Source organism: Zea mays, chromosome 4 (genome assembly GCF_902167145.1).
Source record: "Zea mays cultivar B73 chromosome 4, Zm-B73-REFERENCE-NAM-5.0, whole genome shotgun sequence".
NCBI lineage: Eukaryota > Viridiplantae > Streptophyta > Magnoliopsida > Poales > Poaceae > Zea > Zea mays.
In genome coordinates, this window is record NC_050099.1 from 141,161,675 (window position 1) to 141,186,538 (window position 24,864).

A 24,864-nucleotide genomic window follows, 5' to 3' on the forward strand; every position below is an offset into this window, starting at 1 on the left:
CCTTCCGTCCTCGACCTTCGCCGAGTTTCGCTCCAGCCTCAACATCAGTAGTGGCTAGTTGCGGCTGTGGGGGGATCCTATGGTGTAATGTTCGGTGTAATGTACTCTTCCTTTTTTGAGTCCAGTCTGTGAACTCCGCTGCGTCGGAAGTTCAGACTGCGGGGGGTGTTAGAGTATATGGTAGGCCCATGTGGCCCATGTATAACACTATATAGCTACCCATTAGGGTTAGCATTAATTAACACTGTAATACCCAGACTGGGAACTACCAGGCCCTGGCCCTGGCCAGTGGTGCCTAGGTCAAGGGTGGCTAGGCTAGGGACGGCCAGACCAAGGGCAGCAAGATCAGGGGCGACCGAACCCCCACTGCAGAGGAAGGTGTTGCCAATGACGGGAGGTGGAGCGGGGCGGGCGAGCCAAGCTCCACCTTAGGCAGGGAGGGTGGTGAGCAGGCGTCAGCCAAGGCATCAGGGCCGACCGCGACGCCTGCAGAGGGCGTGGCGACGGCTACAAACGCCAAGTGACAAGGGTCGAGGGGAGGAGAGGAGGGGAAGAGGATAGAAGGGGAGGCATGCGTGTCATGGTGCCTGCAGGCCAGAAGGCACGGTGACTAGAAAGGGAGAGGCTGATTCTGGCTAAAAAAGCATTGCTTCCTATTGTCCTCCTTCAAGCGCACCATGGCAAGACTAAGATCTAGAATCACATGGCTCAAAGAAGGTGATGCTAACACGAAGTTTTTTTCATTTGCATGCCAGACACCGTAGAAGAAAAAAATATCGTAGCTAAAATTGTGGATGGAGGTCGGTTTTATCACAACCTTATTGGTCAGTGCAAAGGTAGGGACAGGGTTATTGACCTGGAGGCCCTTGCAATTCCTAGGGACATCCTGACTGATTGGACTTTCCTTTCTCTGAGCAAGAAGTATGGGAAACCATTAGAGATATGCCTTCAGACAAGGTCCCAGGGCCCGATGGTTTCACAGGGCAGTTTTACAAATCTTGCTGGGGTATTATTAAAAATGATGTGATGGCTGCGGTTTCAGCGGTCTGGAGTAGAAAATTCTGTAATTTCAGCAAGCTAAACACTGCGTACATCACCATGATCCCAAAGCATGAAGGGGCGGATCAGGTAAAGGATTTTCGGCCAATTAGTCTTGTACACCGCTTTGCTAAATTGATCACAAAAATTCTTGCCAACCGGCTGGCCAAAAAGTTGCATGATATGGTTTTCCCCAATCAGAGTGCTTTCATAAAAGGAAGATTCATACAAGATAATTTTATGTTGGTCCAGCAAACATCCAGGTTCTTGCACCAACATAAAATGGCTGGTTTGCTATTCAAATTAGACATTACAAAGACTTTTGACTCGGTGTCGTGGTCCTTCAAATTGAGGTCATGGAGCAGATGGGTTTTGGACAGATTTGGAGGGATATAATCTTGGATTGCTGGCCTCTTCCTCGACTCAAGTTCTTTTAAATGGTTTCCCAGGAACCCATATCCATCACAAAAGAGGTCTTCGTCAAGGGGATCCACTCTCCCCAATGCTTTTCATTGTTGCGATGAATATCTTGGGAATTTTGTTCAATAAGGCAGAAGAGGAAGGATTACTTCAGCAGCTATCAAGAAGAAAAAGATTGCATAGGAATTCTATGTATGCAGATGATGTAGCATTATTCCTTCATCCAACATCTTTTGATATCTCTGTTACAATAGAAATCCTTCAGTTATTTGGGGATGCTTCTGGCCTCTATAATAATGCACGAAAGTCCAACATTTACCCCATCAGGTGCCTAGAGGACACCCTTTTGGAAGTCCAGAACTTGCTGCCATGTGAGGTTGCAGCCTTCCCTTGCCGTTATTTGAGTCTTCCATTATCCTTACAAAATTTGAACAGGCAACGGTTCCAGCCAATTTGTTGAAAGAATTGCTGATCTGCTTCCAAATTGGAAGGCCGATCTATTGACCAGAGCAGGAAGAAGAATTCTTGTGCAACATGTTCTTATAGGCATGAATATTTATATGGCAATGGCAGTTGACATCCCCCATTGGGCCCTGGAGGCGATCAATAAAATCAGAAAAGGTTTTCTATGGAAGGGTAGAAGGGAAGTAAGAGGACACTGCTTAGTAGCTTGGAGAAAGGTATGCAGACCTCTTAAGCTAGGAGGTCTGGGTATACCTAATCTCCAAGAGCTCTGCTGGGCTCTCAGAATGAGGTGGCTTTGGCTGCAAAAAATTGAGACTGGGCGCTCTTGGTCTGGGTTATCTATACAGGTGCCTGCCAAGGCTCGGGCTATCTTTTCCAGGGTCCTAATCTCTGTGGTTGGTGATGGAGCAAACACCATGTTCTGGACCGGTAAGTGGCTGCATGGAGAAAGAATCTCTGATTTGGCCCCTCGGCAGTTCGGCATAATTCCTAAGAGAATTGTTAGCAAAAGAACTGTCCAAGAGGCCTTAGCTAATAGAAGATGGACTTCTGACATCAATGGGGCTCTCACTGTCGGAGCTATAACAGATTACCTCCACCTCTGGGAAATACTTTCCGGTTTTGAGTTGCAACCTGGCAGGGAGGATAAGCACATATTTAGCATTGCACCAGATGGTAGATATTCGGCCAAATCTGCCTATAAAGGTCTATTCCTGGGTTCAAGTTTGTTTGGACATTATAGAAGGGTGTGGAAATCATGGGCCCCATCAAAATGTCGATTTTTCATTTGGCTGATTGCCCAGAACAGGTGCTGGACAGCTGATAGACTAGCCAAGAGGTTTAAATCACCCAAGCAAATGTCCTCTATGTGATCAGGAATCTGAAACTTTAAACCATCTGCTTGTCTCATGTATTTTTACAAGGGTTTTTTGGTACAAGGTGCTGAGAAAGCTTAGCATGCATTCCTTAGCTCCAAAGCCAGATGCCAGAATCCAGATCCTTTTTGGAATGGTGGGAAGAAGCCTCTGAGGCAGTAAATGGGCTCACCAAGAAAGGTCTTGATTTCCTCATCATCTTAGGGGCTTGGTTGATCTGGAAGCACCGTAATAGGTGTGTTTTTGATAATTGGTCACCCAGCCTGGCTCTAATCCTCAGACAGGTTGATGAAGAAAGGAGCCGTTGGGAAGTTGCAGGAGCCAAGGGTCTATCATTCCTGGCAGCCCCTCTGCCTGATTCCTGAGGGCTGCTGGCTTTGTTTTGTTTTTGGGTGGTGTTCCTTGTTTCTATGGACCCCTTTATGTATGACTGTGTCTGGCCTCCGTAAGGAGTATCTTGGTTTTGTATTTTTGGTCTTCTTAGACCTTGTTACCTTCTCTTCTTAATATATAAAATGGTGCAGTTCTCCTGTGCATTCGAGAGAAAAAAGAGAGAGGCTGATTCTGGTACCATGTTGGAGGAAATAAAAACCCGAACACATTGATTGGGCTGAGCATTACATATATTAGAGTTACATGGGTTGGGCTCTAGGCCGGTAGGCCCATTAAACTTAGACAGAAATACAATAGTCTAACACTAGAGTATGATTCACCGCACAAATAGGTAAAGAAATAGTGCTAAGGATTGAGGTTTTCAGTGGGGAAACTATTAATCACATGATAACACTAAGAGCAGGTGCAGCCGTGCAGATGCTAGTTTGGTCATTTTGATGCCACCTGCTCAAACTAGATTCACAAACTTACAGCTTCATGTGTCACTGCAATCAGCTTATTGCAGGGAGGCATCATCTTGGTACCAAGTATATATTGTAAATAACTTATAGCCTCTCGACAATGAAAGAACACTTCTCTCTATTTTTCATTTACCTGTTACCAATAACTTATTGTGGTCCATTTTTCTCTACAAAATGTTCACATAGTTCATAATATGTAATACGAAAAACTATATTTCACAACAAAACCTATGATACAAAAATTTGAAGTATCTATAAACTCTTGAGGGGAAAACTACAGTAAATAGATGTTGTTAAGTAAATGAAAACGAGGAAGCATATTTAACCTTTGTAATTAAGAATATTTCTTAGTCTTTAAAAGTGGAATAAAACAAAATAACCATCTAAACTACCTGTAATCATAAGTTAAGGGCTCTCCAACTTCGATGGAACGAGAGGCAAAGACACCAACTCTTGTCTCACCATCAACCTGCCTGGTAAGGCCATAAAAACAATCAGGAACATGCTATAAAACGATTTTTATTCAAGAACACATCATTACCATTTTTCGAGTTTACAGTTGGGCTCACAACTGTGATTTAGAAAACGTGACACATTGCCTTTAAATGTCGCATCTATTGTAAAATCTTTGCTGATTTCACACATGTAGAAGTTTTTGTCACCACGCCGTCTTATATCCCAAAGCCTTTGTTCACATGTCGCATCATCAATGACTGAAATAATGTTTAAAAAGAGGCAAAAAGAATGTACATGAGTCTTAACTGTGAAATACAGATTAGAGCAACTCCAAGAGTTTCTTTATAGTCTTCCTGATTGATAGGAATATTTGGTAAAACAATACTCTCCAACGGCTTCTCTAATTAGATTGTTGTCGTCTATTCCCGATAAAGAGTGTGGGTCTCTAGACTGCACACAAGATACAGAAAATCTGCTGAAGGGTGGAAATACATCTATTCCAGATTTCTCGCTAGCCAAAGATAGAGTTTAGCTCTCTAGAGTGCACAGAAGATATGGAGAAGCTGTTGGAAGGTTGAAAGATATAGAGAGTGAATTTTATTCGAATAGCGCTCCAAAAGATAATTTAGAGAGGGTCTTAGAGGTACTCTTAGGTACACAAAAAATAGGGTGTACCCAGTGCCGTAGGCTTCCCGCACTGTGCGGGGTCTGGGGAAGGGTATATTTAAGCGTCAAGCCTTACCCACATAATATGTAGAGGCTGGGGCTCGAACCCGGGACCTTCCGGTTACATAACGATAGGCTCTACGCTGCACCAAGCCCGCCCTTCTCTTAGGTACACAAAAATAGCACGAAGTGGCAAAAAAAACTTATGTCTCCATTGACCAAATGATTCCCAATATGATGGTACCATGCGGTGCCAGAGAGAATATGAACCATAAACAGAAAGGGAATAATAAAAGGAACATTTGAACACAATGCACGGGTGCAGTAGGTTCTAAATGAATTGTCTCCAAGCCTCCAGTACTGGCAATACATCCCAAGTCAGAAGACTATGTGGCACAAATTGTGAATAAATCCCTGTTTCCAGTTGCTGCTATGTTATATATGTTTATGATTACTAGCTCAAACTTCCCCTTCAGTATCCAACATAAAAACCATGTTAAGTTCCCAGTTCGGCAAAAGCATCTAGCAACATGCCGTTTAGGTTAGCCATGATAGGTTATATGCCACCTTCAGTGTCTTTTTCCAAATACCATGAGGCAAATTGTAAGATTATTTAACAACTAAAAGAACTTAAATTGTGTTAGAACATCCTCATGAGCTTTAATGGATTCATACTAGCAAGGATGATACTCCCTCTGCCCATTAATGGAAGGCATTTTTTATTTGAAAGCATCAAGTTTTGATCAACAGTAGGTCAACTGCATTAATAGATTTGTGTTCAGATGATATGATTATGTAGAAATCAACCATATACAGAGAAAATAGAGGTCAAAATCTACTATTGAAGAGTTTCTTCTAAAAAGTGTTGACGAACATACTAATGGAATGGACCACTGATAATGGAAAGTTAAAGAAATTTGGTTGGGGCCAGAAAAGGCATGATCACTACATATTAGAGAACATAAGCAAAATGCAGCTATTGACCGGCCACCACAACAAATGCTATGCAGAAGGTATCTATGGAGACCTTGCAATTTCTGCCAGTCTATATCCAAAAATAATAATAACATGAAAAACAACTTTACCTTCACCAACATACTCGATTACAAAATCACCTCTCTCCAATGGCTCCAACGCAACAGCACCCCATCCACATCGCTTTGTCTGTAAAAGGAAAGTGTTTCTATGGTTATAATAAATAACCTAAAGCCATCTTTGAACAAGTAAAATGCACAAGTAATACCCAACTCTCAGAAAAATACCCTAACTGAAGCAGGTCAGCTCTACTGCCCACATGGAGGTGCGAACTTACAGGTGTGAAGTGTCTATTTCTTTTGTTTCATTGAACCAAGTGACACACATGATGCCAGGTCAATTTCAAAGAGCACACTATCAAGGCACATGTTTTCACATCCAAAAATAAATACAAAAGGATATTCAGATTTGAACGGACAGGGTTTACTTTGGCAGCAGGAGAAGGTAATAAACCAAAGGACCAGGATCATCATCATGGTCATGGTTATTAAAGCAGTAAAACGTTATGAACCAACTTTTTAACTTTTAAACGTTTAAACGAATGTTGAAACGTCTTTTCAGACTTGACATAGAAATTCAAATATATAATAAGTTCATACATAAGTTGAGTTCACAAACCAAATAGCATAAAAAGAAACAGATCAAGTTCATACATTAGAGCTTGAATGATTGATTCACTGTTGGGCAATATGGTTGCACAAAATCAGTACTCACCAATATGGTCTGCTGTGGGCGCAGTGCCACAGTTCGTGGAGGGCCGAGGGCGGTCTGCTTTGGTCTGCTGGCTGAGGAGAGCAGCGGCTGCCGGCTGGGCTGCTGTGGGCACGGCTGGGCTGCTGTGGGCGCCAGAGAGCAGCGGCTGGCTGCCTGGCTGAGGAGAGGAGAGCGGCGGCTGGCTGAGGAGAGGAGAGAGGAGAGCAGAGCGACGGCTGGCTGAGGGAGTGAGGGCACCGCGTCCAGCGCTGGCCAGTGCCCAGGAAAGTGACCTAGAAAATGCTAAAGGCCCGAGAAAGGCCCAGGACGGGTAGAACGTCCTTAGAACGTCTAAAACGCCCTAAAACGCTATTTGGACGCTTAAACGCCGTTTAAACACTTGAAACGGACGTTCTACGCGCTAAACCTAAAACGTTCAGACGTTCCAACTTTTAAACACGTTTTCTCGTTTAAACGACATTTAAACGACGTTTTAATAACAATGACCATGGTTTGAGTCAAGGTGATCCTATTTCCCCATTGTTTTTCATTCTAGTTATGGACGTTATCAGTTCGGTCCTTGCCAAGATCGCAGAAGCAGGTTCACTGCTGTTATGGCCCATTAGGCCCATACTATTGCTAAAGCCTGCTGGCTATATATTCTCTATAATCCATATGGACTAATTATCTATGGTTAATCCCAAGGTCAGTAACATGGTAACATAGCAAGTTAGGGTTAGCTTCAATCCCGCCCTCTAATCCCACGTGAATTTTTTCCCGCCACCGTTGCGACAAGTCTTATGTTGCCGCTGTCGCGGCTATCCCCATGGCCGCAATTGCGGCCCTCTTCTCCGACGCGGCCTGTCGCCGCCGCACCACCGTCGTTGCAGCCTCTTCCACCATCGTGGCCCCTCACGGCCGCGCTTCTCCGTCGTCGCAACTCGTTGCGGCCACCCTACCCTGCACCTTCCCATCCCTGCCTCCAGTCGGCCACATCACTGGCGCCGCTCGTCGTGGCCTGGCCCCGTCATCTTCCTCTCGGCCCGGCCCCTCTCCTCTCTGTAGCCGTCGTTGCGGCCGGCCTGCCAGTGCGGATTCGTGGTTTGTCCACAGACGCAACGGCAACTTCATCAGGTGTTCGTGAGAGGCGACTTCCTGCTTCAATCCCCTGGTCCAGGCCTCCTTAGGACGCCTCATCTGCTCCAACTTGGGACGAAGCTACATCATTTGTTGATTCTGGCTCCTAGCTACAACATTTGTTGGTGAAGATTCTTTGGTGGTTTCTACTCCAGCTGGCTCTGGTATATTTGGTTCCGCATCAAGCTTTTGGTTCCTGTTCGTTACTTAAGTTCCTCTGATCTATATCTATCATTTGAGTTGCTCTTTGTAGCCCTTCAACATGTCAGGCAATGCTATTGTTGTCAATGTTGTGCTAAATAGTCAGAACTACCCCGAGTGGGCCTTTTGTGTTCAGACTGCATTGAGAGATCATGGTTTACTATTCCATCTAGCTGAAGATCCACTAGTTCTCGCTGTGTATCTCCCATTTGTGGGGGCAAGTGGTGGCATTTTGATTGCTTGGAGGAGACACATTGGTCACACAGGACAACAAAAAGTTAACAACCACAGCATTTCAGTTCAGTTTTGTAAGGCAGAGGAGCAGGCCTGGTGGCTAACTTGTGTGTATGGCCCACAGGGAGAGGGAGAAAAAATACAGTTCCTCCAGGAACTTAGAGATATTAGAAATGCATATGATGGTCCTTGGATGGTGGCTGGAGATTTCAATCTCATCTATAGCTCTGCTGATAAGAACAATTCCAATATTAATAGGGCAATGATGGGCCGTTTTCGAAAAGTAATCAATGACCTTGCTCTTAAGGAGATTCCATTACATGGGCGCAAGTATACGTGGTCCAATCAACAAGTAAATCCTGTTTTAGTTAAACTGTTCTGCTCTGTGACTTGGGAGCAATGGTTCCCAAATGTTCTCCTCCAGAGCACTGCATCTCACGATTCTGACCATTGTCCTCTCCTTTTGGGCCTCACAGGAAACAAACCTGGGAAGAAACGCTTTCATTTTGAGGCTTTTTGGCCAAAACTGGAAGGTTTCCTTGAGGTTGTCCATGCAGCTTGGGATTCGGTTCAAAATATCAGGTGTCCATTCCAAACCCTGGATATAAAGCTAGGGGTAACAGCAAGAAATCTTCAAAGCTGGAGTGACAAACAGGTGGGCCATGTAAGAACGCAGCTAGCTTTGGCAAAAGAACTACTTCACAGGCTTGAGATGGCACAAGATGAAAGAGCCATCTCCCCAGCTGAAAATTGGTTCAAGAACCGTCTTAAAAAACACTCATTGCTGCTGTCATCCTTCAAACGCACTATGGCAAGGCTGAGATCAAGGATCACATGGCTGGGAGAAGGTGATGCTAATACAAAGTTTTTTCACATCCATGCTAGGCACCGCAAGAGGAGAAACTTTGTTGCCAAGTTGATTGATGGAGACCATATTCTAACTGAGCATGGTGAAAAAGCAGCAGCAGTGGACCTCTTCTACAAAAATCTCATTGGGCAGGATGGACAGAGGGATGCAACAATTGACCTGGAAGCTCTTGGCCTTCCTAGACACAACCTGGCGGTCTTGGACTCCCCCTTTGCAGAACAGGAGGTCCTGGAAACCATCAGAGGTTTACCCTCTGATAAGGCCCCTGGGCCGGATGGCTTCACTGGCCTTTTTTATAAAGTGTGTTGGAACATTATAAAGGGTGATGTTATGGCAGCTGTTTGGAGCAGGAGATTCATCAATTTCTGGAAGCTTAACACTGCCTACATTACTATGGTGCCGAAAAAAGAAGGGGCTGAGCAAGTTAAGGACTTCAGGCCAATTAGCCTCGTCCACAGCTTTGCAAAACTGATTACAAAAATCCTCGCGAACCGATTGGCACCAAGGTTGAATGAATTGGTTTCCCCGAATCAAAGTGCATTCATTAAGGGGAGGTTCATCCAAGACAACTTCATGTTAGTGCAACAGACATCAAGACTGTTTCACCAACAAAGAATGTCCCGGCTGCTCCTCAAACTTGATATCACCAAGGCCTTTGACTCAATCTCCTGGACCTTTTTAATTGAAGTCATGCAGCAGCTTGGGTTTGGACAGATCTGGAGAGACATGGTTTGTGGTCTCCTTGCTTCCTCCACTACACAAGTTATGCTAAATGGGTTTCCTGGAGAACAAATTCAGCATAGAAGAGGGCTTAGACAGGGGGATCCCCTTTCCCCGATGTTAGGGTGTGTTTGGTTTGACTATTGGCTTTGGCTTTTGCCTCCCTAAAAGCCAAAAGCCAACCAAAAGGCTGGATTTAGGAAGCAGCTTTTTCTAAAAGCCGACTTTCTCGTAGTGCAAATCTGAAAGCACCACTGGACCTGCTTTTAGTGACTTTTCGGATGGAATTGTGAAAACATATATCGAAGAATTTTTAACGACTTTTAGTGGTTTCCACCAAACGGTTTTTAGCTTTTTAACAGCTTACAGCCTACAGCAGCTTTTTCCACAGCTCACAGCTCACAGCAACTTTTTTCACAGCCACAGCCCAACCAAACAGACCCTTATTCATATTGGTCATGGATGTCCTTGGCTATCTTTTTTCGAAGGCAGAGGAGGCAGGTTTACTACAACAGCTAGCAGCAAGAAAGCTACATAGGGTCTCCATTTATGCAGACGATGTAGCCCTTTTCTTACACCCTACGGTTGATGAAATCTCCATTACTTTAGATATATTGCAGCTCTTTGGCAGTGCTTCTGGTCTAAAAAATAATGCGCAAAAATCTAATGTCTACCCCATATTGTGCTCAGAGGAAACTCTATTGGAAGTCCAAAGCTTGCTACCTTGTGAAACTGCAGCTTTTCCTTGCAAGTACTTGGGTCTTCCTCTATCCTTGCACAAGCTGTCCAAGCAGCAGTTTCAGCCATATGTTGAAAGATTTGCTGACCAACTCCCTAATTGCAAAGCTGATTTGATGACCCGAGCAGGTAGGAGAATTCTAGTGCAACATGTTCTTACAGGTATGACTGTGTATCTTGCAATGGCAATTGATATACCCCATTGGGCCCTAGATGCTATTGATAAAATAAGAAAGGGTTTTCTTTGGAGAGGAAGAAAGGAAGCTAGAGGGGGCACTGTTTGGTGGCTTGGGGCAAGGTATGTCGTCCTCTTCAGCTTGGAGGTCTGGGAATATCAAGCCTCCCAAAGCTTGGATGGGCTCTTCGGATGAGATGGTTGTGGCTTCAGAAAACTGATTCTAGAAGACCTTGGACAGGGCTTCCTATTCAGGTTCCAAGTAAAGCCAGAGTTTTCTTCAGTAAGGTCCTTGTCTCTGAGGTAGGAAATGGGTCTAGTACCCTTTTCTGGTCTGATAATTGGCTGCAGGGTAAGAGCATCTCGACCATTGCCCCTAGACTATACTCTATAATCCCAAAGAAGATAACAAAAAGTAGAACAGTTCAGGAGGCCTTGTTAAACAGAAGATGGATATCTGACATTAGAGGTGGTCTTACTGTTGGGGTTTTGGCAGATTACTTAAAGCTCTGGGTCTGTCTCTCCGAAATTGAGCTGCACCCTTACATTGAAGACAGACATATCTTTAGTGTAGCCCCAGATGGAAAGTATTCGGCGAAAGCAGCTTACAAGGGTCTCTTCCTGGGATCCTGTACATTTGGCCACTACAAGAGGGTCTGGAAAACTTGGGCTCCATCAAAATGTCGTTTCTTCCTCTGGCTGGTGGCCCATAACAGGTGCTGGACTGCTGACAGATTGGCAAAGAGGGGGCTGAATCACCCAAGCAGTTGTCCATTATGTGACCAAGAACCTGAATCTATTAACCACCTGTTGGTCTCATGTGAGTTTACAAGGATTTTCTGGTATAATCTGCTCAGAAAGTTTGGGCTGGATAACCTTGCTCCCCAGCCGGGCCTGACATCCTTCCTGGACTGGTGGGAGACATCTTCTGAAACAGATCAAGGAATGGTCAAGAAAGGATTGAGCTCTTTGATCTCTTTGGGGGCCTGGATGGTTTGGAATCACCGCAATAGATGTGTGTTTGATGGTCAGACTCCCAGTCTCCCCTCTATCCTTCGGCAGGCTGACGACGAGAGAAGACTTTGGGAATTAGCTGGGGCCAAGGGTCTCTCCTTGGCAGCTCCTTTGTCTGACGTCTGAACCCCCCTGTTTTTCTTTAGTAGTTTTTTGAGTTCGGTTTCCATGGATCCTTTCATTTATGTGCGTTGCTGGCCTCCGTAAGGAGTTCCTTGCTGTAACCTCTGGTCTTCTATAGACCTTTTTTTCATCCTCTTAATACATTTAAGGCACAGTTCACCTGCGCTTTCGAGAAAAAAAATGATAGGAGCAATGCTGCTGCAATCAAAACATGGCAAATCAATGATGGAATGGTGATGGGTGCAGTGGTCAATAGCACTAAACTGTCTGGAATTATAAGTTTGTCCAAGTTCACAACTTCTAAGGCCATCTGGTCTCATTTGAAGGAACTTTCTGTTCAGAACAGTGGTGCTCTTTTACGTACTCTTATGCACCAAACTCATGCCATTGAGCAACATGATATGTCTATTGATGAGTACTACTTAGCTTTGATAGTCTGATGGGTGCATGTACATTGATCTCTATGATGCCTGTCTGGACAGCTGCCTCATGTCCATCTCATAAGTTTCTTGACAAGTTCTTCACCTACAGATTTGTTATAGTAGTTCGAGATGAATTTGATTCACTTTAGTTAACACACTCTCACCATGACTAAGGCGTTGTAAGAATTACTTGCTAAAGAGACTCATCTTAAGTCTATGTCTTCTACTACTGGTGTGGGTTCTCATAGTGTGTTGGTTGCTGCTCAGAAGGTGTACCTCTTGTCAGCCTTGTGAGCATTGGAAAAGGGCCACTCATCGCTCTAAGAACTGTTTTACTAAGTTCCGGAGAAGTTGGCTGACTTTCGTGCACGTCACTCATGGTCGTGGTACAAGACCATCTCACCATCTCCTAGAGGCTCAGTTGTTGTTGCTGCCACATCATCTTCTGGTGCTTCGTCATTATCTTGGGTTCTTGATTCCGGAGCCTCCTTTCATGTGACATCTGATCAGTCGCAATTGGCATCTACTACGCCTATCACCGAGTGTGCTTCCGTTCAGACTGTTGGTGTATTTTATGCCAAATCACTCACCAAGGTTCCCTTTCCGACCCTCATTTTACTATCCCTAATATTTTATTTGTACCTAAGTTATCTACGACCCTAACAATGTACTCTAACAGTTTGGTACTTTCTTTCCCCTTAATATAGTAATGGGCAGCTCTCATGTCGGTGTAAGAAAAAACAAACCTTAGAGCATGTTGGATGAGGGATTTTGTACTTAATCTTAAGGGATTGGATCCAAACTTCCCAATACTTGATGCAATGAGCAATGTTTAAAAAATATATTGGATCTTGCATTAGCTAGAAGTCTGATACCTAAGTAATGGTAACACCGCATATGACCTTTTAATACAACACCTAAATAAATCACTGTTTCAAATATTACACAGTAACACAAACTCTTGAGAAAAAACTTACAACTTGAAATTTTTGGAAACTATAAGTAACAACAAAACATGCAACAATATTATGCACATAAAGAAAATAAGTAGGAGTGAATACATTTGTGTGCATAAATTCCTAGAAAAAACAAGAACATTGACAAGGAAACTACCTTCACAATTTTAATTTTCTTATCCTTGCGGAATGGCCTGTTTGTACATAGATCTGAGCAGCGACAATTCTTGGAACAACTCATAGAAAGACCCCTGGTGAGTCAAAAAATAAATTTAAACAATCATGTTGGAGGAAAGTAAACATGTATAGATTCTATATACATCATAAATAACTTTCTAAAGGATCATGCTAACTTATTCGTCAAATAATAGCAATACATGAGTGCAAGCATCCATAATATGCACAACTAGCAGCATCACCGTTCAGCTAATATGGCACTGTATTCGCTTAGCTTATGATCCAGAAAACAATGTGAATAATTGCTAGAGGTATTCAAACGTTTAAACTTAGGCCCAAGTTAAACTGCACGAATACTATAGTAGTCCAAGTGAAGTGAAAATCATAGGATTAAAACCACACGAAAATTGCAGGTAGCAGGATATACTGCCATGATCTTACATCAGCAAGATGGAAAACGGTGTTGGATTCAAGGTTTAGATTACTGTGGAATTCCTCTAAAATCGAAGAGAAAGGAACCATATTTAGTGAAATTCTTTTAGGGAGTGAGTGTGCTCTAAAGTGCTATTAAACAGTATATGTCAAGACTTCCCACAAAACACATGGTACCAAACAGCATACAGTAACAGTATATTAGAAGTGGCAGATATAAATTATGTGCAAGTTTCTTGCAACCCAGACACAATACCTAAACGGTAATAAGTGCACTTTAAGGGGAAAACAAGAATATATACTACATGTTGTAGCACTGCAGTGTTGATATAAAAAAGATGGCACATGTTTATGCTTCATATTTTGCTAATATGATTCCTGTTCCACATTTAGAAGACAGTTTCGCACAATAAAAAAATTAGACCTGTGGGAGATAAGACAGTCCCCAGGCATTTTGATAAGAAGGCCTTCTCACACAGGTCGAGAAAACCCCCAAACTCTGTCCCACCCATACACAAGCGGCACCATAGCACATTTGAAAACCACCGCCTAGGCCAAAGACCTATGCTTTGGCGTGGGATAGACGAGAGGATTTTTATAACCCCCGCCTAAAATTCGCCATAGGGAATTGGACCAGGACTGGAGTGCTACTAGAGCCATCTAACCAACTCAGCTAGAAGCATGTCCGCACAGTTTTGCACAATATTCACATGTCTTTGGCATGTTTCAACAGAGTAAGAAAGAATACCTGCATTCACAGTCTTCTTTGCAAGTAGAATCAGCCCTGCAGTTTGTGCACCCAATATCCACGCGAACACCAGTGCGCTTCTTTTTTATCAGATATACATCTTTTATAAATTAAGAAAACAACCATGATATACTTGTATCGGAATGAAAAGCAGACAGAAACAAAGCGGGTGGCTTATAGAGATCTTCACAACTGCACAAGGATACTTGTATCTAACTACACAACTGCAGAAACATAGAGATCTTCATTTAGTAAAACGTATGCTTAAGGATACTGCGCCTGATAGATGTATAGGGGGGTGGCTTATAAACAGCCTCAGCATAATCCCTGATGATTGAATCAATATTTAAGTCTTCATTAACATATGGAAGAGGTAGCCGGCAAAATACTTCCTATCAAATAAACATGTGATGTAGCCATCAATATAAATTATGGAGGAAAAGTACTTCATCTTGATGAGACAGTAGTACTTGTACTAGAGTACTAGACAACGGAAGACAAGTCAATGATTTCTTTTTCCTGAGGCTTTACATCATCAGAAACTTAACCATGTTCCTCATCAAATATTTATTTTATCAAGCATTCCATTCTTGTCACTAAGTACTTCAAATTAGCTAAGTAAAAAATAGCTCATCAATTATATCACATGAAATATCATAGAAGAAAAGATAGCAAAGGTACAATTATGTCACGTGCCCTCACCTCTACACTGTTGGTAAAGTCAGCATTCTGTCACCAGCAAACAAAGTATTCCTGTCAGGCACCTCAACCATTACAAAAATATAAACAAAAGGGTGTGTGGGATGCATTGTAATAAAATTGTCCAAGCTAAACCTCAGAGGTAACTTATTCTTATTAAGTACTAATCTTCCAAAGATCTAAAGATGAAACAAAAATATAGTTGAAATTAATGGAGAAATCAGCACTGGGCGTAAAAAAGATATTAAGTAGATGCATATGAAAACTAGAAGAAGTTTTCTTTGGAAAGGTCGCAAGGATATTAAAGGTGGGCATTGTCTAGTCAGATGGGAAAGGTTGTGCAGATCGCCTGATTTGGGAGGGCTGGGAATTCATAATTTGGAGATTCTTGGCTGGGCCCTGAACATGAGATGGCTTTGGTTGAAAAAAACACGGCCGGAACAAATTTGGAGTGATTTGGATATTAAAATCAACCTCAATGCTGCTGCCATGTTTGCTTGTTCAATGGTTTCTTTAATTGGAGATGGCACCCAAACCCGTTTCTGAACCGATCGTTAGCTTCATGGTCAGGCCCTTTCTGATTTAGCACCTGTCCTTACCTCCCAGGTGCCAAAAAAAATCTTCTCAGCAGAACAGTGTAAGAGGCTTTGGATCAGAATGGGTGGGTAAGAGATATTTCGAGACAATTATCATCCCAGGTGCTGATGGAATACTTCATGTTATGGGATGTGTTACAGGGTTATCAGCTTCGCCCTTTGGACGCCCTCTGTGTCGGGGGTGTACTCAAAATCTGCCTATCCGCTTCTTTGGTACATCGGTCTTGTTTGAACCACCAAAAAGAATCTGGAAAAGTTGCCCCCCACCCCAAAAAATGCAAATTCTTCATGTGGTTGGCCTCTCTAAACCGTTGTTGGACAGCTGACCGTTTGGCTCGTCGAGGATTGGACCATCCTGAAAAATGTCTTCTTTGCGACCAAGAAGAGGAAACAATTCTCCACATACTTTTAAGGTGTGTCTTTGCTAGAGAAGTGTGGCATCGTATTCTTTCCCTTATTGGGCTGCAGCAACTCTCTCCAAAAAGGGATGTTGTTCATTTTCAGGATTGGTATCTGAGATGGCTGTCCCTAAGCTTCAAAGAAAAGATTTCAATCTGTTGTCCTTTTGGTGGCCTGGAGACTTTGGAAGCATAGAAACACTTGTGTGTTTGATGGGGCATCTCCAAGCAGCACCACAGTTATTGATGATATTAAAGAGGCTAGACTTTGGCTTTGGGGCTTGGCTGGGGCTGCAGGTCTTAGGAACTTATGGCCATAATTCAGGATATAGGGGGGAGGGTCGCTTAGCTGTTTTTTGATGAACCTTTTCTTGTATGCTTGTTACTGGCCTCTGTAAGGAGGTGTTGTATTTGGTCCATTTCTGGACCTGAACTTTAATTCTCTTCTTAATTTAATGATGTGCAGCTCTCCTGCGTGTTCGAGAAAAAACTAGATGCATATGATCTTTTCAGTTCTTACACTAGAGAGTTTCCTTCTTGTCTATTTATTAAATTAGACTGGATAAGCTCTTGTTACCTATTTGATATAATAACAACATGAAGTGACCAATTTTAAGGGAAAAAGGATAGACCTTATTTTGCAGCAGCCAGTCAGAAGGATGCCTCCAGCAAATTGCACTTCCTTGATCATTTTTTAGGTGAACCACTGGCCATGGTGCACATTTCGTATGTGCTGCAACTGTACAACGTCCGCAGCGCCAAAAGAACATCTTTTGCTTACAAACCATACACCCCTAATGGGAGACAGAAAATTAAATGATGTCTTTAATGATAAAGCAATGGAACCAGTCCAAGCACAGTAATTGAAATACAACATGACCCGAAAAACAAAATACGGGTTCGTATCTTAACCATTGACTATCTACTAAACAATTTTTCATGCCTGCTATAACAGACCTCAAGTTTACATAACACAACAACAAAGCATTTTAGTCCTAAGCAAGTTAGGGTAGGCTACAGTTTAAACCCAACAGGAGCCACAAATCAAGGTTAAAGCGTGTGAATAGTTGTTTTCCATGTACTCCTATTCAAGGTTAAGTCTTCTTTTATTGTCTCTTCCTATGTCAACTTTGGCTTTCCCCTGCTTCTCTTTCTATCACTATCGTGTCTTAGGATCCCACTACACACTTGTGTCTCTAGAGGTCTCTATTGGACATGTCTAAACCATCTCAACTGCGAATGAACAAGCTTTCCTTCAATTGGTGCTATCCTCAGCCTATCAAGTATATTATCATTCTGGACTCGGTCCATCCTTGTATGACCACAAATCCAATGCAACATATGTATCTCCGTAACACTTATATGTTGAACATGTCGTCTTTTTGTAGGCCAACATTCTTCACCACACAATATAGCGGGTCTAATCACCGTCCCATGAAACTTGTCTTTTAGCTTTTATGGTACCCTCTTGTCACAGAATGACAGATGCTTGACGCCACTTCATCCACTCTGCTTTAATCCTATGGCTAACATCTTTATCAATATACCTGTCTCTCTATAACATTGATCCTAAATACCAAAAGGTATCCTTCCTGAGCACTACTTGACCTTTCAAACTAACAACTCATTCATCGTGTGTAGTAATGCTGAAGTCACATCACATATATTCGATTTTAGTTCTACCAAGTCTAAAACCTTTGGACTCTAGACTCTCTAGCCACAACTCTAGTTTCCTATTTACTCTTGCTCGGCTTTCATCAAGTAGCACTACATAGTCTGCAAAAAAACATAAACCAAGGGATATCCCCTTATATATCCCTTGTGACCTCATCCATCACTAAGGCAAAAACAAAGGACTCAAAGCTGACCTTTAATGCAGTCCTATTCTAATCGGGAAGTCAGTTGTGCCTCCATCACTTGTTCGAACACTAATCACAACATTGTTGTGCATGTCCTTAATGAGTCCAACATACTTTGTTGGAACTTTATGTTTGTCCAAAGCACATCATATAATATTGTTGTGCATGTCCAAATCACAACATTGTTTGATGCTGCCCTGTCCAGTGATCATGTTGCTGCCCTGGCGGCCCTGTTTGGCTGGGAGGTGCCCCCTGGGGTGCAGGCCTGAGCGGGTTCTGTCCCCGTGTTGGTAGATGGCTTTAGTTTCTCCATGGAGCCTGGATGTTTTTTGGTTTGGAATGTTAGGGGCCTCAACAGTCGTGCTAAGAGAGACTCTGTAAAGTCGTTGGTTGTAAGCCTCAGACCTGCTGTTGTATGTCTTCAAGAAACCAAAATGGTCTCCATCTCAGACTTCAACATTCTTTCTATTCTTGGGTCCGGATTCAGTAATTTTGTTTTTAGTCCTGCCCATGGGTCCAGAGGAGGTATTTTAGTTGCTTGGCGTGATGGTTCCTTTGTTTCAGCGGCCTCAATAATCAAGGACAATTCTGTTTCGGTTCAGTTGCAAGGTGATGATGGTCATCTGTGGTGGTTCACGGGGGTGTATGGGCCTCATCAAGACAATTTGAAATCTGCCTTTCTTCAGGAATTGAGGGATATCAGGAATACATGTGTGGGGCCATGGATGGTGGCTGGTGATTTTAATCAAATTTACAGGTCAGAAGACAAGAATAATTCTAATATTAACAGGTCTCTATTAGGCCATTTCAGAGGTCTTATTGGCTCCTTGGATCTGAAAGAGATACATTTGAATGGTAGAAGATTTACCTGGTCCAATCAGAGGATAGTCCCCACCCTTGTTAAGTTGGACCATGTTTTTTGCACTGCATGTTGGGAGGAGGCTTTCCCGGATTGTTTTCTCTATAGCAATGCCTCTGGAGTCTCCGACCATTGTCCTCTGATCCTTAAGCTCAATGCGGATCTTAAAGGGAGGCGTAGGTTTCATTTTGAGAGCTTCTGGCCTAAGCTCCCGGGTTTTTTGGAAGAGGTTGCTGCTTCTTGGGATCAGTCGGTCTGTTCTTCTTGCCCTTTGGAGAGGGTGTCAATGAAGCTTAAAAGATTGGCACGAAGGTTACAGTCTTGGGGGCATAAGGCGGTTGGAAATGTCAATTCTCAGCTGGGGCTGGCTCGCGAGGTGCTGCACAGGTTGGAGGTGGCGCAGGACAGCAGGCTGCTGTCTATTGAAGAAGTATGGCTGCTGCATAAATTGAAGCAGCACTGCCTTGTCCTCGCTTCTTTGGAGAGGACAGTTGCTCGTTTGCGCTCCCGGTTGCATTACTTGAGAGATGGAGATGCCAACACAAAAAAAAATCATTTACAGGCTCGCCTCCGCAAAAAGAGGAATTTTATTTCCCATTTGGAGTGTGAGGGGAGAACTGTCGCCAGTCATGAAGAAATACAGGAGGTTCTGGATGATTTTTTCTATAACCTTTTGGGTTCTAATGTTCAGAGACCGTTCTCTTAATCTGATCGCTTGTCACAGAGATGCTATTGATTTAAGTTCACTGGAGGCTCCTTTCTCAGAGAAGGAGGTTCGTGACACTATTGGTGCTCTCCCTTCTGATAAGGCTCCGGGTCCTGATGGGTTCACTGGAAAATTTTACAAATGTTGTTAGCATATTATTAAGTCAGATATGATTGCAGCCTTGAATTCCCTCCATCAAGGAAATGCTCACAAGTTGGGGATGCTGAATTCAGCTTATTTAGCTCTCCTCCCTAAGAGAGATGTTGCCTTGTCTGCGAGAGATTTTAGACCAATTAGCTTAATTCATAGTTTTGCTAAGTTGGTCACCAAAATGCTTGCTAATAGATTGGGCCCTTACCTTCAGGAGTTGGTGGTATCTAATCAGAGTGCCTTTGTGAGAGGCAGATCAATCCATGACAACTTCATGTTGGTGCAGCAATCAATTAAGTCTCTCCACAAGAAGAGAGTCTCTAGTTTGTTCTTGAAATTGGATATATCCAAAGCATTTGATTCGGTCTCTTGGGCCTTCTTGTTTGAAGTGCTTTCACATCTTGGTTTTGGTCCTGTGTGGCGGAATATGATATCCAATATTTTGGCCTCTTCCTCTACGCAAGTACTTTTGAATGGGTCCCCTGGTATTCCTATTAGGCATCGGAGAGGGCTTCGCCAGGGTGATCCTCTCTCTCCGATGTTGTTCGTCTTGGTTATGGATGTTCTCAATAGTCTTTTTAATCTGGCTGAAAGAAGGGGGCTGCTGCATAGCTTGGACGGTGCTAATATTCGGAGCAGACTGTCTGTTTATGCTGATGATGTAGTCCTTTTTGTTCAGCCGTTTGAGGAGGACTTTCAATGTGTCAAAACAATATTGGATTGCTTTGGTTCAGCCACGGGATTGGTCTCTAATTTGCAAAAAAGTTTCGTTATTCCAATCAGGTGTAATGATCAGGCGGTGCAGATGGGCTGCAATATTCTTCAGTGCACTTCATCCACTTTTCCGTGCACTTATTTGGGGCTGCCAATTTCAGACACGAAGCTCAGAAAATCTGATCTCATGGTTTGGGTTGACAAAGTTGCGGACCGACTTCCTAATTGGAAGGCTCGGTTGCTTAGTCTTGCTGGCAGGACAGCTATGGTGCGCTTTGTGCTTTCAGCCATCCCGGTCTATCTTCTCATTGCTATGAAAATCCCCAAGTGGGTGATCAATTCCATAGACAAGATTCGGAGAGGATTTATTTGGAGAGGAAGAAAGGAGGTAAATGGTGGTAGTTGCCTTGTTTCGTGGGACATTGTCACAAGGCCTTTATATCTCGGTGGGCTTGGGATTTCTAATCTGCTGTACCAAAGTTGGGCGCTGCAAGCTAAATGGTTATGGTTGCAAAAAACAGATCCTAACAAACCATGGTCTGGTCGGGAATTTCCTATTCAGCAGCATGTCAAGAGCTTCTTTTCTTCCTCAATTGTTACCATGGTTGGCAATGGGTGTAATACTTTATTTTGGACAGATCAGTGGGTGGATGGCTCTCGTATCCAGGACTTTGCCCCTGTTGTTGTTGCTAATGTTGGAAAACGGGCCCTTTCTTCCAGGACGGTGGCCCATGCTCTTGAGAACTGGCAGTGGGTCAGCGACATTGTGACCCCTCTAAATTTGTCTGGGCTGTAGCAATATCTGAACCTTTGGGACACATTGAGGGGAGTGGTGCTCACTCAGGAGGCTGATAGACGTGTGGATTCATTCTTCCTCTGGACAGTTCTCTTCTAAATCATGTTATAAGGCTTTTTTCTTGGGTTCGATTACTTTTGAACCGTGGAAGAGGCTGTGGAAGACTTGGGCTCCACCCAAATGCAAATTTTTTATTTGGTTGGCAATAAGGAATAAATGTTGGACAGCTGATAGACTGCACAAAAGAGGGTTAGATCAAACTGAGGTTTGTCCGTTGTGTGATCAAGAGTCAGAAAATATCCAACATCTCCTTTGCACTTGCGTTTTTGCGCGGCAGTTTTGGTATTACATTCTTCCTTCGCTGGGGATGGCTAATCTTTCTCCTGACTCTAATGAGTCCACTTTTGCTGACTGGTGGGCGAAATTTAGTAAGCAAGTGCACAAATCCAAAAGAAGAGGCTTTAACAGTATCATCATCTTGGGAGCTTGGTGTTTATGGCTTCATCGTAATAAGGTGGTTTTTGATGGTGTCAGTCCTTCAATTATTGGCATAAAGGCAATTTTTTGGATGAAGTTGAATTCTGGAGGCTTGCCGGTGCTAGGCATCTTGAGGCTTTGGTTCCTGGTGCTGGAATTTTTAGGTCAAGGGTTCTTTTGGGTGATTAGTGAAGAACAGGTGTGTGTGGTCTGCTGGCACTTTTTGCTGTTCGGTCTCCTATTGCGTGCTGCTGTTTCCAGGCGCATTTATGGAGGCTGCAGTTTTGTGCGCAGCAGAAGTTGGTGGTTTTGGGTTTTGTGTTTTGCCTATTTTGGCATTGTACTTTAGTCCATTTTGGACTGTTTTCTTCTCTTAATTTAATGATGCGCAGCTCTCCTGCGCGTTTAAGAAAAAAAATGCCCTCTTAACATAACATAAGTTTATTGCAGAAAAATTCTATATTCTTGTCATGTTTTAATATTACAATGTACTATGCATTCCTTACCTTTAGACCATTAAATCTTACAATTGTATATTGAATGTAGCATGCATTGATGAAAAACAAAATAGCTAAAGAAGAGTATATTACAATTATACAAAAGTGGAGTATAGTAATCAGAGAAGCTTAAAATTAATATTATGTTTAGACTTATTTGTAGATTTAGTGAAATGCTACATGTTCCAAGATAAAAAGTAACACAAACTTAAAAGTGCACCATGCCATAAAATAGGAACTTACATGTTGAGGGCACCTGAAGCTTTCAACGGTAAAGTTTGAAGTATCTTCCGCAACACATTTGAGATGGAACATTTGTGGACACTTTTTAACTGAACATTTTATTTCTTCTCCAACATAAATAATCTTGGAGCACAAACGACATTCGACCTTTTCACAAATCAAGACGGTATTAGATGCTAAGTAGATGAAAGGGGGACAAACTTGATCCTAACTTCCTAAGTCAACAAACAAGACTAATTACTAGCACTGGTAACAATTATAAGTCCTTTTAGGATTCCTAGTAAAAATTAGATAGATTAACAAAGTAAGATTGATGTCAATAGATTCATCATGGAAGGTACTCTCATACATAGGATCGCTTTTATGTCAGGTATCAAAATTTAATATAAATTGCCAGTCAAAGTTTCACATTATAGATAGTGTCAATGTCCTAAACAACCTATATTTATGACAGAGGAACAACTTCATGATTAATGAACAGCAGCTTCAAATTTTAACTGATAGACAGTACCCAAGACAATGAGTTTTTAACCTATGAAATGGAGACAAAGAATTCAGAGCTTGAAAACTTTATAAAATGGTTGTGCACTTCGTATCTAGGGAATTGTTTCCGTTAACAGATTCAGTATGTTGGATTTTACAAAATAAATCATGTATGTATTTCATATAGAAATAAGTTAACTGTTAGCCTGCAAAATATTATATAGATGTCAAGAAATAAAATAGCCAAGCGTTGTTTATCATAAGATAAAAGTACCACTTGTGTTTCTTGAACCGTAATATAACAGATTAATTTTAAATTGAAGTTCTTTCAAGTTTCTTTAACTCTGTGTACTATGCACATGAGTTTTAGAATATATTTCAAAATTCACGACATTTTGCATTATTAGTATTTTTACTGGTGGGGACACGAGAACCCTGGTAACCAACACGTTTCTATATTTTTGGCTATCAACGGGTTCCATATTTAGCTAACCCCAGCTTGCTTCCAAATAAAGGCAAATAGGCAATGTTAACCAACATGGTTTCTAGTTTCTACTGTCTACTCCCTCGCTAAAACTCTTCTGAATTTGGTGGCCTTTCATAATCTCTTGCTCTTGGAGAAAACAGAGCAACAGATATCGTTGTGACAGAGATGTAAATCTATCAAATATAAATATTATAGCATTTTAATGGCAAATATACTAGCACTTTTTTGTGACTAATGCACATAACTAAAAGTATGTTACCATCCAAAGTAGAAGAAGGAACTGATTGCAAACTCTCTAGAGTGTCTTAAGTTCAAAATAAGTGATTAATGGGAGTGAAATGTGCAACGAACACACATGATCTCGTAGCTCAAGTAGTATTTGTTGCCACAATGCTAAAGAATTTCGCTGAATCGACCTGAACTGCACAACTCATTACCAGCTGCATTTTGCTTGATCCGCCCAGACATAAGAGTCGAGTTAAATGGGAATTCGAAGTAAGCTGAAGCAGACATTGGTCCTTCAACGCGAAGCGCTTCAAGCCAAAATCCTTACCGCCATTGGCGCCCCGGTGAGGAAAGGCAGCACGCAGTGATGAGTCGGAACGCCGGCCGCTGCCTTCTTAGCCGCCCACTCGCTCACGCGTTCCTCGAGCGTCGGAGCCGATGCTGAAGCCTGCGTCCGTGCCGGCTCGAGTGACGGAATCAGTGACAGCTTCTTCCCGCCGCCACGCCGCGCGGCGGGGCAAGTGGTGACAGCGCCCGCGCCCGCCATGTCGAAGGTGCGGACATGGCCCTTCCACCGGCATTCCGCTGGAATAACGAGGTCGTCTACGCCGCTGCCCACAGAGGCAGACGAAGACGCGTACGCGGACGCCGCATCGGCCGAGGCGGCGGCTGCAGCATTCCCCGCGTGGTCGACGGCGAGGGCCCCCGCATCGAGGGACAGTTCAGGGAAGGGAGGGAGGTAGCTGGTGCTCAGATCCGGCATGGCCGCCAGGGTACAGGAGCTGTGGACTAGGGTTTGGAGGGCATTGGGGCTGGTCACGCACTCACGCTGGTGGGAGCCGTGGAAATGTAACGAAGACGTGAACCGGAGGGGAAGAGGACTCGCTCAACAGAATTGAGAGAGCGAAGCTGTGAAAGAAATGAACCTTTTCGAATTTAATATTTTCTCATTGATAAGGGTCACTTGCTTCCTTTTAGACCGTCCAAAGCATTCGATTCAACGGTTCACTTGTATTGTCGTTCTACGTAATCTTTTTACAAATAATCACTTATATTTATTTCAACTAGTCGGTTGTCCATGCATTACGACGGCTCACAACAATATCCACGTAAACTATACACAAAAAGATCTCAAGTTTTTTTATTGATTGTCTCCGCTCTCCGCATAGTATTTTTTAATTTGACTAACTAATGTTGTTGATTACTCCATCTAATATGTCTTGGTACA

The 24,864-nt window shown here is 42.9% G+C and overlaps 1 protein-coding gene across 2 annotated transcripts in view; it reads right to left on the reverse strand.

The window, feature by feature from the left end:
* Nucleotides 1–24,544, reverse strand: part of LOC100194312 (putative SET-domain containing protein family) — a 30,874-nt gene extending 6,330 nt beyond the window's left edge. Inside the window, exons 1-10 of one of the 2 annotated variants that reach the window (XM_008678418.4) lie at nucleotides 23,965–24,544; nucleotides 22,442–22,588; nucleotides 16,773–16,934; nucleotides 15,150–15,176; nucleotides 14,722–14,839; nucleotides 14,448–14,547; nucleotides 13,248–13,341; nucleotides 5,860–5,938; nucleotides 4,194–4,365; nucleotides 4,045–4,125 (exon numbers count right to left, since the gene is read on the reverse strand). In XM_008678418.4, coding sequence (XP_008676640.1) covers nucleotides 4,045–4,125; nucleotides 4,194–4,365; nucleotides 5,860–5,938; nucleotides 13,248–13,341; nucleotides 14,448–14,547; nucleotides 14,722–14,839; nucleotides 15,150–15,176; nucleotides 16,773–16,934; nucleotides 22,442–22,588; nucleotides 23,965–24,399 — 1,415 coding nt within the window. In that variant the 5' untranslated portion in view covers nucleotides 24,400–24,544. The remainder of the gene's footprint in view (nucleotides 1–4,044; nucleotides 4,126–4,193; nucleotides 4,366–5,859; nucleotides 5,939–13,247; nucleotides 13,342–14,447; nucleotides 14,548–14,721; nucleotides 14,840–15,149; nucleotides 15,177–16,772; nucleotides 16,935–22,441; nucleotides 22,589–23,964) is intronic. The other variant, NM_001139350.1, reaches the window with a different exon arrangement.
* Between the last annotated feature and the right edge of the window lie 320 nt (nucleotides 24,545–24,864).